Raw genomic sequence first — 19,668 nt, 5'->3', positions numbered from 1 at the left:
TCCTGCTAAGCTAAGGGAGCATTAGTGAGTGAGTGTGTGCAGACAGCAGAGGCTCTAACGTGTCCTCTGTCTTTCCAGTGATAAAGACGGGTGAGAGCGGCCTCACCGTCTTTAGGCTGCTCACCAAGGACAACAGGTGGAAGTGGGTCCAGGCCAACGCCCGGCTCATTTACAAGAACGGCAAGCCAGACTACATCATCGCCACTCAGAGGCCTTTGGCGTGAGTGTTTCTTGATTCCAGTGTGATTTTTTTTTTCTTCTTCTTCTTTATTTTATTTCTCCTCTCTAATGGATTCATTCACAGGGACGAAGAAGGAGGGGAACACCTGAGGAAGAGATCTATGCATCTCCCCTTCACCTTTGCCACCGGTGAGGCTTTGCTCTACCAAACTGGGTATCCGCTGCACGGCTTCTCCGACCCGCTCCAGGGCAAAGCCAGAGGCAGCAAGTCCAAGAAAAGCAAAGGAGAGAAGGGCTCTTCAGATGAGCTGGACCCAAAGTCCCTACTGGGGGCGCTGATGAGTCAGGATGAGTCCGTATACGTATGCCAGCCAGATACGGAGCCTAAAGTGTCCTACCACAGCACTCTTTTCAGTGAGCAGCAGAGCAGGGCTGATGGTCTGGGTGCTTTGTTCAGTGGTGACAGCTGGTATGTCGTCTCTAGCGAGGAGTCCCCAGGGGAACGCAACGGCAAAACCTCCAGTTTTGACCCCCTTCTGACCACATTGGACTCTCTGTCTCTCGATGGAGAGGAAACATGCTCCAACAGCGAACTGTTCAGCGCCCTAGAGAATCTGGGCCTAAATGCCGAGGACCTGGAGCGGCTGCTGCTGGACGAGAGGATGATGCATGTGGAACTGGACCCAGATCACATCCCAACTCTCAGTGACCTTCTCACCAACAACGAAATCCTCTCCTACATTCACGACTCTCTGGAGGGTGCGAGCGAGAGGCAGGAACAGGTGAACACAGGCAGATTTGGGTCCTCAAACCACCAGTCAAACTCAGATTCTGCCCAAAGTGTCTCCCAGCAGGTGTGCTTGACTGCTGGACCAGTGACGGGGGGACCTGACAGTCACTGGGTGGTACGGACGGGGAATCACCACAACCGTCATCACACCAACCATAACAAAGCCACGGAGCTGGACAGCAAACATGCGAACGCTCCACAGTGGCAGCTGCAACAGGAACAGCTCTCTGCCCCCCTCCAGTACCTGCAGGTAAGCAGTGAGAGCACTCTGTTGTCTGGCTTCCAGAATAATCTGCTCGGACCGACTTTAAACGGGTCCTGCATCCCAAATGGACTCTCAGCTTTTCCCCCAAGCGTGGTTGCTGGACACCAACATTACAGCGTCAGTGGCACAGACGGCGCAGTGTTAAATGACTCTACGTTACAGGAGGTCTGTCAAAGTTTGGTGAGCACTGTGCAGCCCTACCAGCTGCTGGGACACCATAAGCATGAACAGACTGAGGAGCTGGAGCAGTTACTGGTCCTGACACAGCCACCGCACAGTGTACCATCCTTAGAGACCTACGGTGTGTTTGCTGCCACCCAAGACTCCACTCACAGCAAGGTGAGAGACTGTGGAAATATAGGTTCAACCTGAAACTGAATTAGCCAGAAGGTTAATCGCATGACCCAAATAGGTCATAATCATAGATGTGTGTGTAGTATACGTAGTGTGTAGTATATATATATATATATATATATATATATGTGTATATATATATATATATATATGTATATATATGTATATATATGTATATATATGTATATATATATATATATATGTATATATATATATATATATGTATATATATATATATATATGTATATATATATATATGTATATATATGTATATATATATATGTATATGTATATGTATATATATATATGTATATGTATATGTATATATATGTGTATATGTGTATATGTATATATATGTATGTATATATGTGTATATATATATATACATACATATATATACATATACACATATACACATATATATATATATATATATATATATATATATATATATATATATATATATATATATATATATATATATATGTGTATATATATGTATGTATATATACACATATATACATACATATATATACACATATATACATACATATATATACATATACACATATACACATATATATATATATATATATATATATATATATATATATATACATATATGTATATATATGTATATATATATATATATATATGTATATATATATATATATGTATATATGTATATATATGTATATATATATATGTATATGTATATGTATATATATATATATATATATATATATATATATATATATATATATGTGTATATGTATATATATGTATGTATATATGTGTATATATGTATGTATATATGTATATATATGTATGTATATATATTTTAGGGGTGCAACGATATTCGTATCGATATCGAACCGTTCGGTACGCATATGTATCGAACAATACAAAATTTGTCATTTATTTTATCAACTTTCCTTCTGACGATGCTGTCTGTGTTGAGCGCTCAGTGAATCTGCGTTCGACTACTCCGCCTAGGCTGCACTGTCCAGCGCAGATCCACTGAGCGCTCAACACAGACAGCGCTATCGTCAGAAGGAAGAGCGCAGGGCAAGCTAGCGAGACAGAAGTTAAGCTCTCCTTGCAACATGGCAAATTGAACCTCCCCCACCCTCATTCAGATCTGGCGTTTGGAATTATTTTGGTTTTCATGTGAAGTATGACCCTGAAGGTAAGCGCGTCATAGACTAAAGTAAAACAGTATGTTGGATGTGCCACGCAATGCTCAATTACATGGGTGGGAACTAGTGTGTTAGCGCAGTTAGCTCGTTAACGTTTTATTTTGGAAAGAGCCATTTCTCTGTAATAAACTCTCTTTTCCAAAGATGAGTGATTCCTCAATCAGATACAGGGCTCACAAAATCGCTAGCCCGACGTCCCGGGGCTAGCGATTTTTCCGGTCGGGCTACCAAAATCTATCTCTGCCCTGCCTGTCGGGCTATTGTAGGAAGGAAAAATATATGTCAATGCTTTTGCATTCTTTCAGAAATGTAGCTGGGTAATTATGTCATTGGCATCGGTGAGCCGCTGTCAATATGTGATATATTGAAATCGCGTTTGAATTTGCGCTTGTTTTTTGCTTTCACTTTGCAATCGCGCGAACTGTGTATAGAGAGCGACAGCACTGATTGGTGAGTGATGATAATTTGTGCACCAATTCCTCTGACATCGTCTTATCAATCGCTAGCTTACTATGCAAACATGACAAGTGAAATCTCCCGCAGCAAGCTTAAACATGTGAGAGGTTGATCGCGCAGAGAATCGCTGAGCTTATGTGAGTCCGTGTGTAAAAGCAGCAGGATATATTTTAGTTCTGCTGAGCCAAATAAGACAGGTCAGGGTGAAGAAGTGACAGCCAAAGAAAAGCTTACCACAAAACGGAAAAGTTATGACAAATCAGACTATAAGGCAAAAAGAAAGTGCAGCTTTATGGTTTCATGGACAAAATAATTTCTGTGGCTGCAATATGACGAGCTAAAAAACCAGGGCTGCACATAAGTGGTCCGCAGGTGCGCATTCGCTGTCAAAATAAAAAAGACGCACAATGGTTAGGGTTAAATTTAAAAACTGTACTTTTGAGTTAAAATATATATTTATAATTTTAATAAATGACAAATTAAAAAGGCATGAACATTTTTTTGTATCGAAAAAATATCGAACCGTGACACCAAAGTATCGAACCGAACCGAACCGAACCGTGAATTTTGTGTATCGTTGCACCCCTAATAAATAAATATATATATATATATATATATATATATATATATATATATATATATATATATATATATTTGAGAGAGAGAGAGATTTGCATGGCTCTCTGAGCCAGAAGTGGACGAGACAACTATGTACTGAGTTATCAGCTAACACTAGCTAGCTTGGTTAGCATCCAAAATTAGAAAAAAAACAGATGGGATAAAAACGGATATCTGCTAGTTAATGCCAAGTAACAGACTAATAAACTACAAGGCTTACACTCAGCCTAACTGGAGCATCGACATCTTGGATGGTCTGTTAGTACAATTAAGCCATATTTGTCAGATAATGAAAATACTGTGAAAGATAGCTAGTAGGTACCTTTCATTAGTTAACCTCAGATGTCCATAGTGGCTACTTCTCCTCAGACCTGTTTGCTGTGGGAGTTAGGTTTGTGACTACAGCCAGCTCACAAGGCCTGAAGATGCCCTCAAATATCATTGACCATCAACAAATCCAGGGCCGCAGAATCTAGAAACTCCAACCCTTTAGCCTTGTGCTGCTCTCTTTCCACTGTCATGACCATGGATTTTTTTTTTCCAAGCCAACGCACAAAGGCTGCGGGCTGGCATGGAGCTCAGAGTACACTGTGATGATGTGATCAGACATCCCATGTAAATAAGACAAGGGATAGATGGGTCAGAGCAGCACTGCCTAAGAAAACAGTCAATGGGAGTTGGGATAAGTGAAAGGTTAGAGTCAGGGCTAGTTTACTAGGAAGGTTATTTTTATTTGTGATGAATGTGTTTGAAGGGCTTGGTGTTAACGCTGGATTACAGTGTGTGCTTTTACTGCAGGCACTATTGAGACCTGAAGGATAAACCCTTTGTCTGTCTGACTTTGTACAGATCTTAATTTGTTGGTGGGATTTTGATGATTCCAACACAAACAGGAAACAAAGCTAGCTAAGGTTAGCCAGCTAGTTGTTCCAGATCAAACGTAAATTTATTTTCAGAACCAGTTTCTGGTCCTGGTTTCTGGTTCTGTTTCCTTCACACAGTCCCCATTTATAAAGTACCTTACAAACTCTAACATTACGGGTAACATGTGGATTTTCCTGTTTTAGTGCAACTAGCCAAGCAAACCGCTTACTGCTTAAGACACAGAGAGTGAAAGATCTTTCCCGAAAGTCTTTGGTTTTTAACGTAAAACTCATTGTTGCAGCCAGAGGAAGTACAAAAGTGTGTCTGCCAAGACTTAATTTTAGACTCTTTGTTTTCCACAAGGAGTTCGGTCACTAGTTAACCAACACTGACTCTGAAGACAGTCTTGTCTGAAAACATGAGCACATTTGCCATCAAAGTAAAGTTGTGTTGCTCTAATTGTGTTGCTTAAGGCACAATTAAGATGGTAAGTCACAACTTTTACTGAAGGGTTGCAGTCAAAGTTTGGTAACCTGTTAGCAACCAAAGTAATCACAATTGACCTCTTTCTTGCTAGTGACTGTTAGAAACCACTAGCGAAAGGTGGTTACCAAGCAGTCTTTAGGCCTGTGTGAACGGGGCTTTAGCAATCAATTTCACAGGGACTGCCAGCAACCACGCGCAACAAGTTGAGGGATATATATTTTTCCAGTGCAACTGGTGGTTGCCAGATGGTTGCCAACGTGCCTCAAGGCCTGTGTGTCTGAGGCCTGAGCAACTGGCCATTTTTAAACTACTTTATCAACTAATGATATGAACTGGCTGTCACCAGATTCACTCAGAGTGGCCACGCTGGTCTCTCAGGTATTTTAGCTGATGCTACATGAGAGTTAGGGTTAATGAAAGTTTGAGTCTTACATCTTTCCATAGTTAAATCTTGAAATGTAAGTGTGTTGTTAAGAGCTTAGTAAGAGTTCACCACTTTCACCTATGGTGTTAAATAATGAATGCTACTCCACGAATGAAGGTAGGAACATGACACTTTACTGTCACGTGTTGCAGAGAAAAGCCTTAAACTGAGTTTCAAGACTGTTTTTACTGTTCACGAGTTAGATACCCAGCTAGTAGTTATAAAAGCCTGAATAAAATCCATTATTTTGAGGTGTTTTATTTGAGACGTTGGTATTTAAAACAGTGCAGGCATTCTGATGTTTGGATCCTGTTAGACTCACAACAGCCAATTCTAAACTCAACTCCCCATAACATCATTTAAATTGCCTAATGAGACCCAAAAATGTTCAGGAGAAACGGGAACTTGTCTTTAAAGTCCAACCAAACCCTTTTCCAGTAATAACTAAGCAGAGCAGAGAAAGGTCCTAAAAACACTGATCTATTGGAGTACAAGTTGGAGGTCTAGAGAAATTCCCATTGTAAAACATAATGAGGGAATGAGACCTCGCCAGTTGGCGCTGCCAGATTTAGGCTTGAAGGTTTATAACAAGTCTGCATTGTTAACTTGGCAATAAAAGCCCAACGTGAAGCTTGTGTGACAGAAAAAGGGCTCACGTAGCATGTTGCTCCAGTGCTAATGATTTTGTGACATACTGCATTGTTGAAATTTGCTCAGTAGTTGTCATAGTAGCTTTTTGCTGGTGTTTGGAGCCAAAAAACAAACTGAGACATGACAAAAGAGATGTGATGAAACAGGAGCACAGAGCAGCAAAGCGACGGCAGTGAGAAGGAGTACAATAATGAATAGAATAAGGTCGGGATGCCCCAGAGATGGACGACCCCAGCAGGCATCCATTCATCCCCTCCCCATTCAGCCTCTGCTGTTATTCTTCAGGGTCAGTGGCTGTCGCTGAAAGAAAAATACTGGCAGGCTGACCAGTCAAGCATGAGCGGCACTGACCTACAATTTGACTGTCATCATTACCTAATGCTGCGAATGCAGTGAGGAGGGGGGAGGGAGGGCGAGGCAGCCAGAGAGAGGCACAGCTCTGCTGTGAACAGATTACACGGTTTTACAGCACGTTTGGACCACTGAAGAAAAGAAATAATTAACATGAACAATAATGAATGAGGTTAAAGCCTTCTACAACTCATAAGAAAAGTGAGTAGAACACCACCAACACTTCTTTTCATTCATGTGAGTAAAGCAGACAACAAATTTGTTTTCATCAGAACGACTCATCCTTCCAGCACGGGTTTCTATATGTAGCTAGCTGTGTAATTCACTAAACTGCAGCACTTTCACACAGACATCTGCTATTGTCCATTTTTACTTACATTTCTTTTCAACTTAACCTTGAAAAGTGAATCGATATCTTTCCGTTATGGAGTTCTTTTCTTGGAGACAGTTTTTTCTTGGACACCTGCCAGTTCTAGAAATTACTTCATTTTTTTTGGACATTTGACAGTTTTTCTAGTTTTGTTATTGGTTGTTTGGGGAGAGATACATTTTTTCTAAAACTGTGCCCTTTTTCTCAGAAATTAGTGTGTTTTTCTTACAGTGTGACCCTGTTGTGTTGTTTCTCAGCTGGAGAATGGCTGCCTCCTTGGAGCCGCAAGCACGGCGTACGTCAGGACGTGTCTGATGTCCAATGGGAACGCAGTGGCCACAGGCGACATCCCAGTCCCATGCCCAGATGAACTTCCTGCCCTTCAGGACTCCTAGAAATCTGGATTTTTCCTCTGAGAAGGTAGAACAGAAAAGAGAAGAGGAAAAACAGACTGTGTCTGCATTTGACAATCATGATTTTATAAGGATGCAAACTAAAAAGACTTCAGATCAGCTTCTCTTTAATAGCATTTGTTTCATCTCACCTGTGCTGCTCAGAAAACCTCAGATCTCCTCTGGTAGAGGAAGAGGACGAGCTCTCTCTGAAAGTGTCCACATCTGGTTCAAACATGTGGTCCTGACGATCTGACCGCAACTGGGTTTTTGCTGTCAAGCCAAAACTCATCACTTTGTGGCCGGTGTGTAAACAGTTAATCGAACAGAAAATAAGTGGAAGACGCAATTACACTCAATTACTGCACTTTTTTTATCTTTATTATCTCTCTTTGGTGCTCAAAATAAGAAACAAAAAGGCCGGTTTTAGTGGCACATAATGTGAAAACTGAACTATTCAAGTACTGCCGGCTATTTTTTTTTAACTGTATGCACACCCAGCTGTTGGTTTAGGTTCAGCCTGAAATGATCTTCAAGTTTAAAAGACTTTAACTCTCAAACCCCTGAGCTGTTTTTCCTGATTAAAATGACTTGGGGGGTTTATTAATTACACTCATTTCAGTTCATTTTTTTATGTTAAGAACTCTGTTATAATATGTCGGAGCTTCAGTTACACTAATTAGAGATGCTTTAGAAGCATAACAGCTAATTATACACACACGTTTATAGTTGTAATAATTTACTGTACCCATTAACCTAACTTCCATTAACTTGAGTGTGATAGAATCTATCCTGCTTGTTCCTATGAAAACCTTTTTGATCACCACTTTATATTCATGCAAATATCTTGAAAAATATAGAAATTAATACAAATATTCAAGTAATAAAATAAATACAGGCAAACACTTTGAGCATGAGCTTTGAGAAGTGATCGCTATGGTAGTTGAGAAGGACCAAAACTTACACGCTGAGCATTAATAAAAATAAAATATCACATATGCTGCATCAAGCAACAGCAATCAGTCAGCGAATCTTTATTTGTATAGCATCTTTCATGCAGCTCAGTGCAGTTTAATGTACTTGATTGATGAATGACGAGATGGTAATAAGACATTAGCTTGCAATGTTAGCCAATTTTAAAATAAAATAAAAAGGCAGCAGATGAAGTAAAACAGAAATTTTAAATGGTCTTTGGACATGATGAAAGTAAAACAGATGAAATAATAAATAAAGATATATAAAATAAGGTCAGATAAAATACAATAAAAAGCAAAAAATAAATAGAATAAAATGTTTATTAATGAAAAAGGTCTAAGGAGTAAGTAAAATTAAAATAATTTAATTCAGTAACAATCCTGAAGAACTTTTTATCAATGATTTGCAGATTGCATGTAATTGACAACTTAACCCCATTCAGTTGCAGACTGATTGCAGACTGTCTTATTGCAACAAAGTTGCTTTTAAGTCAGTGTATTTTGTGGAGAGACACTCTCATGACTGAATAATGGTTTTCAAAACAGAGAAGATCAGATCAAATCAGAGCATCAAATTCGAACATAGAACAAATCATGCTTTCCATTATCTTTGCCACACTAGTGAATAATTCCTGTCAAAACTATGAAACTTTGTAGGAAAATAGGCTGATGAATCCAGGAAACATTTTTGTGGTGTTGGGTAACGTGAAGGTTAAAGTCTTTAAATCCTCTGAGAGCTAATTCACCACAACTGATGATGATGTGTTGACCAAAAAAAACCCAAAAAACAAATCTCCTGTAAAGCCTTGAGTCTGCAGCTCGACTTAAACTGCATTTTCTCAGCAAACTCAAACCAACAGCTGCCTTTAAAGTAGGAAACATTTTAGCTTAAAGCTCATGGTGTGGTGTGCTTAGAAAATTGGTCACAAGAAGTCATCTGAAACATTTAAAACCACTGGTGAAGACTTTAATCATATACAATCTGCAGTATATTTTAATGCAAACATTTTGAGCCATTCATTTATGGAAAACGCTGTGACGTCAGATCAGAGAAACAAACAGATTATTTAAACATCAGTGTTCGTTTTGTCACCTAGATGTAGATCAACTGTGGGGTTAGTAGTTTTTTTTCCCTGGTGCTACATATTGGGAAAATAAGCATTTCTTTCCTATTGATGTTGTTTTAAATTAGATTTTTTTTGTGTTTTAAAATATGTTGAGAAAGGTTAAGAGGAACCCCGACTATTTCAGCTTATTGGCCTTAATGTCCTCTGCTGATCAAGCAAATCCTAAATGTTTCAGGTATATTTTGACCTACGAAAGCTGCCATTAGTTTACATGTGCAATGCATTCAGCTCAAAATTACACAAAGGATGAACTACTGTGATATCATTTACGGTGCTTTGGTCCAAATAAAGTTGATTCAATTTAATGGCACCAAATCTCAACAGCAGTTGCCTCAAGGTGCTTTATATTGTAAGGTAGAGACCCTACAATAATACACAGAAAACTCAACAGTCAGACGAGCCTCTATGAGCAAGCACTTGATGACAGTGGGAAGGAAAAACTCCCTTTGCTGGACATTTCTTCCTGCTAAGAGTCGGGCTCAGCCATGATCAGTAAGGGGAGAGGGGTTTAGACACATGGACGTGATATAAGAAACGTAGAGGATTATTACAGTGGTCATCTTCATGTTGTACAGCTCGAGTACAGCCGACCAGAAAAAGTGTCTGTCTTGCTGTAGGGACCATTAGATGTCTCTACCCAGAGTGCACTGCAACTTTAAACAACATGGCAGCCTATTAGTGAAAGGACTTTTCCACTTTTCATAAAATGAAGGCACAAGATGACATCACAAGCTCTACACGATTTCATAATCTGGGTTCCTTTTAAGATTAGAGAGGACTAGCAGACGGTTTTTATCGGTTCACCCTAATGCTGCATTTTCGCCTTTTTGAAGTATCCACCAATGTCGTGCACCGGCTTGGGCGGTCTGATTTGTCGATCAGCGGTGCTGAAATCAAACATCAAAGAGCGTTTTTTGGTTTGTTTCCTGACCGGAGAGTGTGAAAATCTCCCGTTAATGCCTTTCAGCCTGTCAGACTCCCGACCGTTTATTCCTTCAAAGTGTGAATAACTAAAAAAAATATTTTATTCTCATATCTAAAGTGAGAACTTGTAGCTGGTTTAGCACTGACTGACTTCCACACTTTAAACCCTGGTGCACATTAATTAGCAGTACTAGAGCTCACCTGGCTGGGCTTTCTTCACGTGAAGCCCCTGTTGACCCTGCTGGTTGTGTAATGTTTGAAAATGTCTCGCTCACTGAGACTGCGATCCAGCTGTTCTGAAGGCAGTTTACGTCAAAGCTTACAGCCCACTGCGTTCATGTCATGTCATATTAACTGGAACTGAAGAAGTTATTAAAGTGATAGTAATCAATATGTCTGCATGATCAGAGGGTTAAACTGGGGCTGTATGTGTTTTATGTTAAACAACACACAGTAATAAAAAAACAAAATGTTCTTGCATCACAAAAATATTGTTATTGGAAATTGTGACAGCCCTAGTTTAAATCCAGAAACTTCACAGACAGTAGCATTTTTTTTTTTTACCGTTCCTCTCATCCCTGTTTGCAAAATTTGCAAAGCATGAATTTTGAAGTGTGATTTCAAATCATGAAGCAAAAGGAAAATGAAAACTAAAGCCAAAGTTTTTGTCTCACACGATATAAAGTGTCTGTGAAACCATCAGGATTTTTGGTTGGTGCCTCAGCGTTTTATCACAGGGCTGATATTAGCTGGTATCAGTATTTAAGACAACCTGTAAATGAAAATTAAATAAGAAACACCCTTCAACCATGCTATGAGTGTTAAGCTTGCACAGTTTGTCCACTAGAGGGCACTCTGCAACATTCTTGTTTGTAATTCAAGTTCGGAAGACCCTAAAACTGAATTTTTACATCTACAAAACTGATTTTGGCTGTTTGAAAAATGGCCTGAACTTAAAATAAGTCTATTTTAAGTTTAGGCCAATTAAAACATACTTTAAAAAAAGATTTTTGTGTGGTGGTAGGACAAAACACCCTTGGTGGGCACTCAATATGGACAATGCACAATACAAATATTGCAGCATAGCTAAAAACTTATTTTTATCTGTAACAGTGTAAGAATAAAAACCTCAATTCAGTTGTAAGAAATGTAATTGTGACATGCCAATTTCATGCTTCTGATACGAGGGTAAAATTAACTCATTCACTGCCATTGACGTCTATAGCCGTCAATTGCAGTGAATGAGTCAATGGGTTTAACTCATTCACTGCCAATGGCTGGCAGTGAATGAGTTAATACACAATTAATACAAGCTATGATTATGTTTTAGTACTCTGCATGTGAGTAGCTGTTGTATTATAATGTAAAGAAGTCACAAAAAACTCTTGGGTAGAGCCTAACACTCACTATTTGATGATGAAATTAACCCAAGTGGACTCTACAGGAATCACGAGCACGTAAAGTGTAGCGCCTGACTTAAACATTGCTTTCCCAGATTTGTAAAATTAAAATATAAATGTACTGAATCGGTGAAATGTTAAAAACAACAAGTTGCGAATAAATTTTTATTCGCAACTTTACACAAATTTGGTTTTGGAAACTCTTTCATAAACTGGATAAGAATATTATACAATTCCCCAACGGCTCGTATCAGAACAAATGACCAGACATCCTCCAGCTTCTGTCTCCTGAGGGGCACCAGACAGGGATGCCCACTCTCCCCCTCACTTTTTGCAATTTTTATCGAACCTCTAGCAGCAGCATTTAGACAGGCTACAACAATTAAGGGCATAAAATGTAAGAACATAGAACATAAAATCAGTCTCTATGCGGATGATGTGTTGCTTTTTCTGCAAAACACACAAACCAACCTCTCTGAGGTAATTACTTTAATAAACTGGTTTTCAAGAGTTTCAGATTATTCAATTAACTGGCCAAAATCTACAGTTCTCCCCATTAACTACTCCTTCCATAATTCTTCCTCTGCCCCACTGCAATCCGGAAATATTAAATATTTAGGTATTAATATCTCTCCTAAGCTTTCAGACTTAACTAAACTAAACCACATCCCACTTCTAAAGAAAGTAGAAGGCGATCTGACTAGATGGAAATCTTTACCCATATCACTCATGGGAAGGGTCGCCACTATAAAAATGATGATCTTGCCAAAAATAAATTACTTATTTTTGATGATCCCTAACAAACCATCACAAGATTGGTTCAGATCTCTGGATTCATATATTTCCAAATTCCTTTGGAAAGATAAACCCCCGCGTATTAGCTTAAAAACGCTACAAAGAACCAAGGATAGAGGAGGATTAGATCTGCCTAATTTTCACCAATACTTCTTAGCCAACAGGCTTCAGTTCATCTCAGAATGGTTAAAACATACCTTCTTAGTTGAGCCCTGGCTAGATGTTGAACAGGCACTATGCAAGGATCTAGAGATTTCAGACCTACCATTTATTAGCTCAAACATCAAAAGACATGAATGCTTTAAAAGTATCAACATCAGCTTTTCTCTAACAGCATGGTGGGAGTTTCTAAAAATAACGGAGTCTTCATTAATCCCATGCAAACGTACACCTATCTGGAATAACCCTGACATATTACAAAGCAATAATATGATTAATTTCCCAGAATGGAGTTGTAAAGGAATTAAATACTTAGAACATATATTAGAGGGAACAGAATTTATTCCATTTGACAGACTAGTTGAACAATATGGGATCAACAAGACAAGGTTTTTAGAATATCAACAAATTAAATCCATAGTAAAAAAGAAATTTAACCTCAGTCAAGTTGAATTACAAACACCACTAAGTGCGGCACATTTTCTTACTCTTAAATCCCCCAAATTATTATCTAAAATATACAGAACACTTTCTAAATTAGATGAATCAATATCCCTTCCTACTGCAAAGTGGGAAGCAGATTTATCAGTCAACCTAGACCAAAACTTCTGGTCTCAGATTTGCTTAAAAACTTTTAAATTAATTAAAAATCCCAGTCTGCAATTAATACAATACAAAATACTTCATAGAGTGCACTATACAGGTCATCGGATGTTCAAGATGGGCTTTACATCTTTCAACAACTGCTCACACTGTCAAGGCAATACACCAGACAATTACATCCACGCTCTTTGGTTCTGTCCACCAGTGCAAAAGTTTTGGCGCGAGATATGTGAAGACTTATCAAAATGTCTGAAATGTAACATTCCAACCTCCCCCTTAGTGTGTTTGTTGGGCAGCTTAGATAATGTCACTTCAGAAAAGAATATAGCCCATATGATCTTCACTGCCCTATGCATAGCCAAGAAAACAGTCCTCATGAACTGGAAAAATAAAAATAATCTTAATTCTAACCAATATAGAAATTATCTATTAGATTACATTAGTCTTGACACAGCCTCTGCCACCACATTAGATCAATTGCTCTGGGCCCCTTTTATCAGCTCCATCACCTAGTGGGGGTGGGGGGTCATAGTTTGGTCCCGCCTTCACTGTTGTGATTGGTGAGGGGGTAGGGACAGGCTTAGGGCGTCGGGGGGTTCCCCGGAGGCATCTTCCTTGGGGGGCTCAACCCGGGGTAGCGGTCACGTCCGGTTGAGGGCTCTGTTGGCTCTCAGGTGACTGTTTCCTCGCGGCTGCGTGCAGCGGGGCTAGGGGAGGGTCTGTGCTGACGGACGCGGGTTACTGACCTGGCAACCTGGCTGCCCCTGGGTGGGTCCGGGATGGGCGTGAGGTTCTGGGGGCGCTCCATCTCTGGGCTGGGGGCCGGGCCTCGGGGGCTCGGGTCCTGGTTGGTGTGTTGCCGGGGTTGTGGGCGGGTGGGTGCATGGGGGCCCGGCCCTGGAGCAGGGTGCCGCCGGTGCATCGAGCCGCCTGGGGGGCTCTTCAACTGGTGGGGGGGATGGTCACATCTTGCAGGAGCTTTCTTATCTCAGGAACTCTCTGCAGGAGGGGGAGATACAGGAGAGGTGGAGGAAGATCTCAGCCTGGGCGTTTACCGTCTTATGTAGTCTGGAAGATGTGTGGTTGGTGGGGTGGGTGCAGTTTTCTCTGTGGTGGGGTTGGGTGGACTGTCCAGGGCTCTGTGGAGCCGGGGGGCGCTACTGCACTGGGCCCCGGTCTGATGGGCCTGGGCCCCCCTTCCCTGGCGGGTCGCGGAGGGTGGGAGTGCCTACTGGGGTCAGCGGGGGAGCTGGCCCCAGGGAGGGGTTACCTGCCCCTCCCTTCCTTCCCTCCCCATCTCCAGCTGCCTCCCTCTTCCCGCTCCTCCACAACCACCCACACATGCAGGGCCTTGGAGTGGGGGTATGTCACCAGGGTGCAGAGGAGGCTACCCCCCCCCCCCCCCCCCCGTCCCCTTCTGGCTGCCTCTGCCTCAATTTTATCCCACAACTTAGACATTCACATTATTCACACTCTCATTACACATACATATAGGATCTTGGGGGTGGGCACAATCACGGAGTCCAAATCACCATCAGGGTGTATACCTCACCCCTGACGTCGTTGCCCACCTCTCAATTTTAAATACACTTAGTCATTGAGGGTTAGCAGGAGGGACTATGCGCTTACCTGCTGCTCCTTGGCAGGTAGCTCCATGCCCTCCTGGGTTTTAATTGCACCTTAGAACACATATGCATCAACACTACAATGAGCGGGTGGAGGGAGGTTTGGAGTCTTCTCCCACCCCCATTCTCTGCGGCCTGCTGGAGCGGGAGGGCTAGTAGGAGGAGTTGGCCGTCCGACTGTGGTCTGGGGTGTGGGGCCTCCCTGCTGCTGCGGAGTCGGGGTGGTCTGCCTCTCCCCACCGCAGGGAAAAGGGTAACACCACCTGGGTCTGGGTGCAATTCCCCCCTCCAGGGGCAAGGGTACCTAGACCCGGTTTGTAGAGTACGCTTGGGGAGTGTGATTGTGTGTACAGCGTCTCTTTATGTCTGTCTCCACGTTGGTTGAGTGTGGAGTGAGTGCATATGAGAGCATGAGGGTGGGAATGGATGTTTGTGTCTGTGTGTGCCTGTATGTCTGTGTCTATATGTCAGGTTGGGTATCAGACGCCACCTCTCTGGGGACACCTCAGGCCCTCCAAGGTTTGGAGGCCTATCTCCACCCACCACCACTTCCCCTGCCGGTGGCGGACTCCCTCAGGTGTCGGTGTGTTGGTGGTTCTTTGTGTCTGGGGGTGGGCGTCCGGGTACACACCGGCTCACTCCTTGGCGGCCGCTTGTCGGGGCCTGGGGCCTGGGGCTCGCTCGGGCCCCTTTGGAGGTGGGGTGCCCCCGGCCTCTCGGCCTAGGGCTCGGTCACTCAGGCGCAGCTGGGGGCCGGCGGAGCTCACGGGCGCGTCACTGCAACTCCCCCTGACTTCTGCTCCGCGGCTGCTGGGCGAGCCCTCATCTGGGACTCTCCTCAGCTCTTACTGGGACAGTGGCGCGGCTGCCCCTCTGTTGGTCTTCCATGGTCTCTTGTGTTCTGGGGGCCTCTGGATGTCTGGAGTTTTGATCTCCTCCATACCCGCTTCACACCCTGGAGGACGGGGCTGTGGCCCCCCCACACTCCCTAGCAGATCATTACATGGAGAAACCTTTGGAATGCAAGCATGCTGATCCACACAGGTATGCACACATGGGTATTCACAGACGCGGACTAAAGCTTTCTTGGCTGCTGCCTCAAAGCACACTGTGCGCTGTCTATCTTGCGTGCTGCACAATATCGTTTATTACTTAGTAAATACTGATATCTATGACTAGCTAGTTTATTGTGATGGTGCTTTGTTTTCTCTATTATTATGTTGCTCTTTGTTGTTTGCTGTCTCCTCTGTTTGTTTTTGTTTGTTTGTTTGTTTGTTTTTTTTCTCCATACAGGTGACCCAGGAGTTTTTTTTTTTTGTCTCTCTTCCCCCCCCTTCTCACCGTCTCTTCTCCCCTTTGGTTTTCTTTCTTTCTCTCCCCCTCTCTCTCTCATTCATTCCCCCTGTCCTATTTATTAAAAAAAAAAAAAAAAAGACAAAGGATGAACTGAAGCTCTGCCATCACGTAATGTCGCATACTGCTGTTTCTGATGTCATTTAGAAAAAAAAAACAAAAAAAACAAAAAAAAAAAAACAACAAGATAAATACAATCAATAAAAAAATTGTCCTGGAGTCACTCACCTGTTTCAGCTGCCCTAGTTTCCTTTCAGCTCAGTGTGAGAGTCTTTGCCGCTGTTAATCAGCACCTCTATAGTTTCTCCTTTCTTCACTCACTCACTGTGAGTGAACCTCCTCACCCACGCAGTGGAGTACAACGTTAACACGTTATGTTACTGTAAGTGTAATAAAAGCTTCCCCAGAAATGTTAAATCAAGCATAAAGTGGAGGAGGCAACAAGGAAAGCTTTCCTGTCGTGTTGACTCACGTCGACGAAAGTTTGTCATGAAATAAAAATGTGGAAAAGTTGTGGAAAAAATGAATCTTTGACCTCATAAACACAACGTACGAATGCAACTGAAATATATAAAATAAAAGGTTTATTTGCTTCATTGAGGAGTGTGCTTGGTATAAACTGAATGTATACTAATCACATAAATTTCTTTTGAGTAGATTCCATTGAATTGAACATTTTACGTCGTATTATTTAACAAAATTACAGAACCTTTACTTAAAGTCAGCATTTTGCTGTTTGTTTTCTCCATGCAGTTTTAGCATTCTTTGTGCAGCTTTTTAAATCAAGATCAGTCTACATATTTAATTATGTATAATTATAAAACCTTTAGACATCAGTTGAACTGGTTTTGGCTTCACTTGAGGCTGTGGACTTCCTTTGGCTGCTCACTAACTAGCTGAAAGGCATTGTTGCACCTTAAGAGAGCCGTTTCAAGACACACTGACAGGTTTTGTCTCGGTGCGTATAATGTGGCAGGGCACAACATCATTATTTTAGCTTTGTGTTTTGACATATATTAGCTCAGCGGTGACATGACATGAACGGAGATATTAAGAGCAGCTGGAGGGCAGACGGGACAGCATTTAGCATTTAGCACTGACTCAGAAACCAAAAGAGGCGCTCTGTTGCTGAATGTCTCGTGTGAATCACGAAGCTTTGAACTCGCCACAGAAAGTTGCTTAGAAGCGATTTTTTGCTCACGTCAGCCGACGACAATCGAAACGCATTTATAGATTTTCCTCTTTGTTTTTGTTTTTTTCCTTTTCTTACTGACTTTTTCTTACGATCAGATTTTTCTTAAAACAGATCATTTAAAATCAGTAGTCAGATCACACACTGACACGCTGTATGGAAGAAAAAAAAACTTTATGAGATCTCAAGGCTATTTACAACCTGAAAAACTAATTGTGTGTGTGTATAAGATGTGTTTATAATGGTGTTGTTCAATCACTGCTTTGTAATCACAGCTCTGACAAGCTCTTGCACTGAAAGTAGTTTTTAAGAAAAGCATTTTATGATTCCTTGTCATATGAATATTGTCCCTAAGAGTCTCAGTGTGTTTTATCTATATGTCATGTTTGAAGACACGTTAGCTCAAAGCAGTATGGTGCCATAACGATGAGCAAAGACCTGCTCTGCTCTCAGCATTTGGAGACTTTAAAATCACTCGTTTCACTTGCTAAAACCCACTTTGTCCACAGATTTGAAACATGGCGTGAGATATTAAGAGCAGCTGGAGGGCAGACGGGACAGCATTTAGCATTTAGCACTGACTCAGAAACCAAAAGAGGCGCTCTGTTGCTGAATGTCTCGTGTGAATCACGAAGCTTTGAACTCGCCACAGAAAGTTGCTTAGAAGCGATTTTTTTGCTCACGTCAGCCGACGACAATCGAAACGCATTTATAGATTTTCCTCTTTGTTTTTGTTTTTTTCCTTTTCTTACTGACTTTTTCTTACGATCAGATTTTTCTTAAAGCAGATCATTTAAAATCAGTAGTCAGATCACACACTGACACGCTGTATGGAAGAAAAAAAACTTTATGAGATCTCAAGGCTATTTACAACCTGAAAAACTAATTGTGTGTGTGTATAAGATGTGTTTATAATGGTGTTGTTCAATCACTGCTTTGTAATCACAGCTCTGACAAGCTCTTGCACTGAAAGTAGTTTTTAAGAAAAGCATTTTATGATTCCTTGTCATATGAATATTGTCCCTAAGAGTCTCAGTGTGTTTTATCTATATGTCATGTTTGAAGACACGTTAGCTCAAAGCAGTATGGTGCCATAACGATGAGCAAAGACCTGCTCTGCTCTCAGCATTTGGAGACTTTAAAATCACTCGTTTCACTTGCTAAAACCCACTTTGTCCACAGATTTAATCTTTCTTTTTTAAAAATCTGAGTTTAAATTAAACCAAACTCTCCCTGTGCTGTTTTTTAATGCACGCAGACTTTATTTTGTTGTTTGTTTGTTTTTTTTTAAATCACTGGAAGTTGTAGTTGTGCGCTAACATGTGTTTAAAAAACAAAAAAATGCAGTCTGCCATGTGTTGAAATGTGCTCTTGGATCCTTGAAATAAAGGATTTTGTGTAATCACACTGTAGCGGGGCCTCCTTTGTCGTGTTGTTTATGCTATTTGATTGGTTGTGCTAACTGCTGTCTTTTGCCCACCGGGTGTCAGTGTAGTCCCCAATTCTGATGTCCTCAGATTTTTAAAAGACAGTGTACAAATAGCCACTCCAGATGCATGACATCATTAAAGGAAAGTCGGGTAAGAAGTAAAGAAGAGTTAAGGATTTAAAAAGCACCATAACGCCCACTAAGAGTCCATGTTATATCAGAATTAATAATCAGCTGCCGACATATCCCAGCGCAGCACTGCCACCATGTGTCAGGACTCAAAACATCCAAGATAGTCAAAATTATCTATGGAATATTTGAAGTGACTTTGAACGCAGCATGGTTTTTGATGCCAGACTGGCTGATGTGAATTTTCACAAGCTGCCAATCTACCGAAGAGCACCTCGGCAGCAGCAGAAGACCACACCAGGTGCAACTTCTGCCAACTTTGTATTGTAGCCTCAATGTTAATTGATGGTGGTATAACATTTTGTTACATAATGTTACACATGCTGATACTATGAGTTTATATTGGCCTTGTTGATTTTGCTGTTAATTCTTGATCAACATAACTATATTTATTTCTCCAGGAATACCTAAACCAGTGGCAACAGAAAGCACCAGAAGGGCAGAAAGTGGCATGTGTGAAACTTAGACACACTCCTTACAGTTGCATTAGAAACCTCT

General features: G+C 41.2%; 1 protein-coding gene across 2 annotated transcripts in view; it reads left to right on the top strand.

Moving 5' to 3' along the window:
• Positions 1-13,918, top strand: part of ahr1b (aryl hydrocarbon receptor 1b) — a 68,252-nt gene extending 54,334 nt beyond the window's left edge. The window contains exons 9-12 of one of the 2 annotated variants that reach the window (XM_086283780.1): positions 79-220; positions 305-1,574; positions 7,266-7,428; positions 7,566-13,918. In XM_086283780.1, coding sequence (XP_086139906.1) covers positions 79-220; positions 305-1,574; positions 7,266-7,403 — 1,550 coding nt within the window. In that variant the 3' untranslated portion in view covers positions 7,404-7,428; positions 7,566-13,918. Of the gene's footprint in view, positions 1-78; positions 221-304; positions 1,575-7,265 lie in introns of both variants that reach the window. The other variant, XM_086283779.1, reaches the window with a different exon arrangement.
• The last annotated feature ends 5,750 nt before the right edge of the window (positions 13,919-19,668 follow it).

This window comes from Aulonocara sp. 'chitande type north' Nkhata Bay, linkage group LG23, assembly GCF_057382095.1.
Source record: "Aulonocara sp. 'chitande type north' Nkhata Bay isolate Kocher_YH1m ecotype deep benthic linkage group LG23, A_spYH_male_GT1.1, whole genome shotgun sequence".
Taxonomy (NCBI): domain Eukaryota; kingdom Metazoa; phylum Chordata; class Actinopteri; order Cichliformes; family Cichlidae; genus Aulonocara; species Aulonocara sp. 'chitande type north' Nkhata Bay.
Note: the sequence above shows the minus strand (reverse complement) of the source record. Positions and strands in the feature narration are given on the sequence as shown.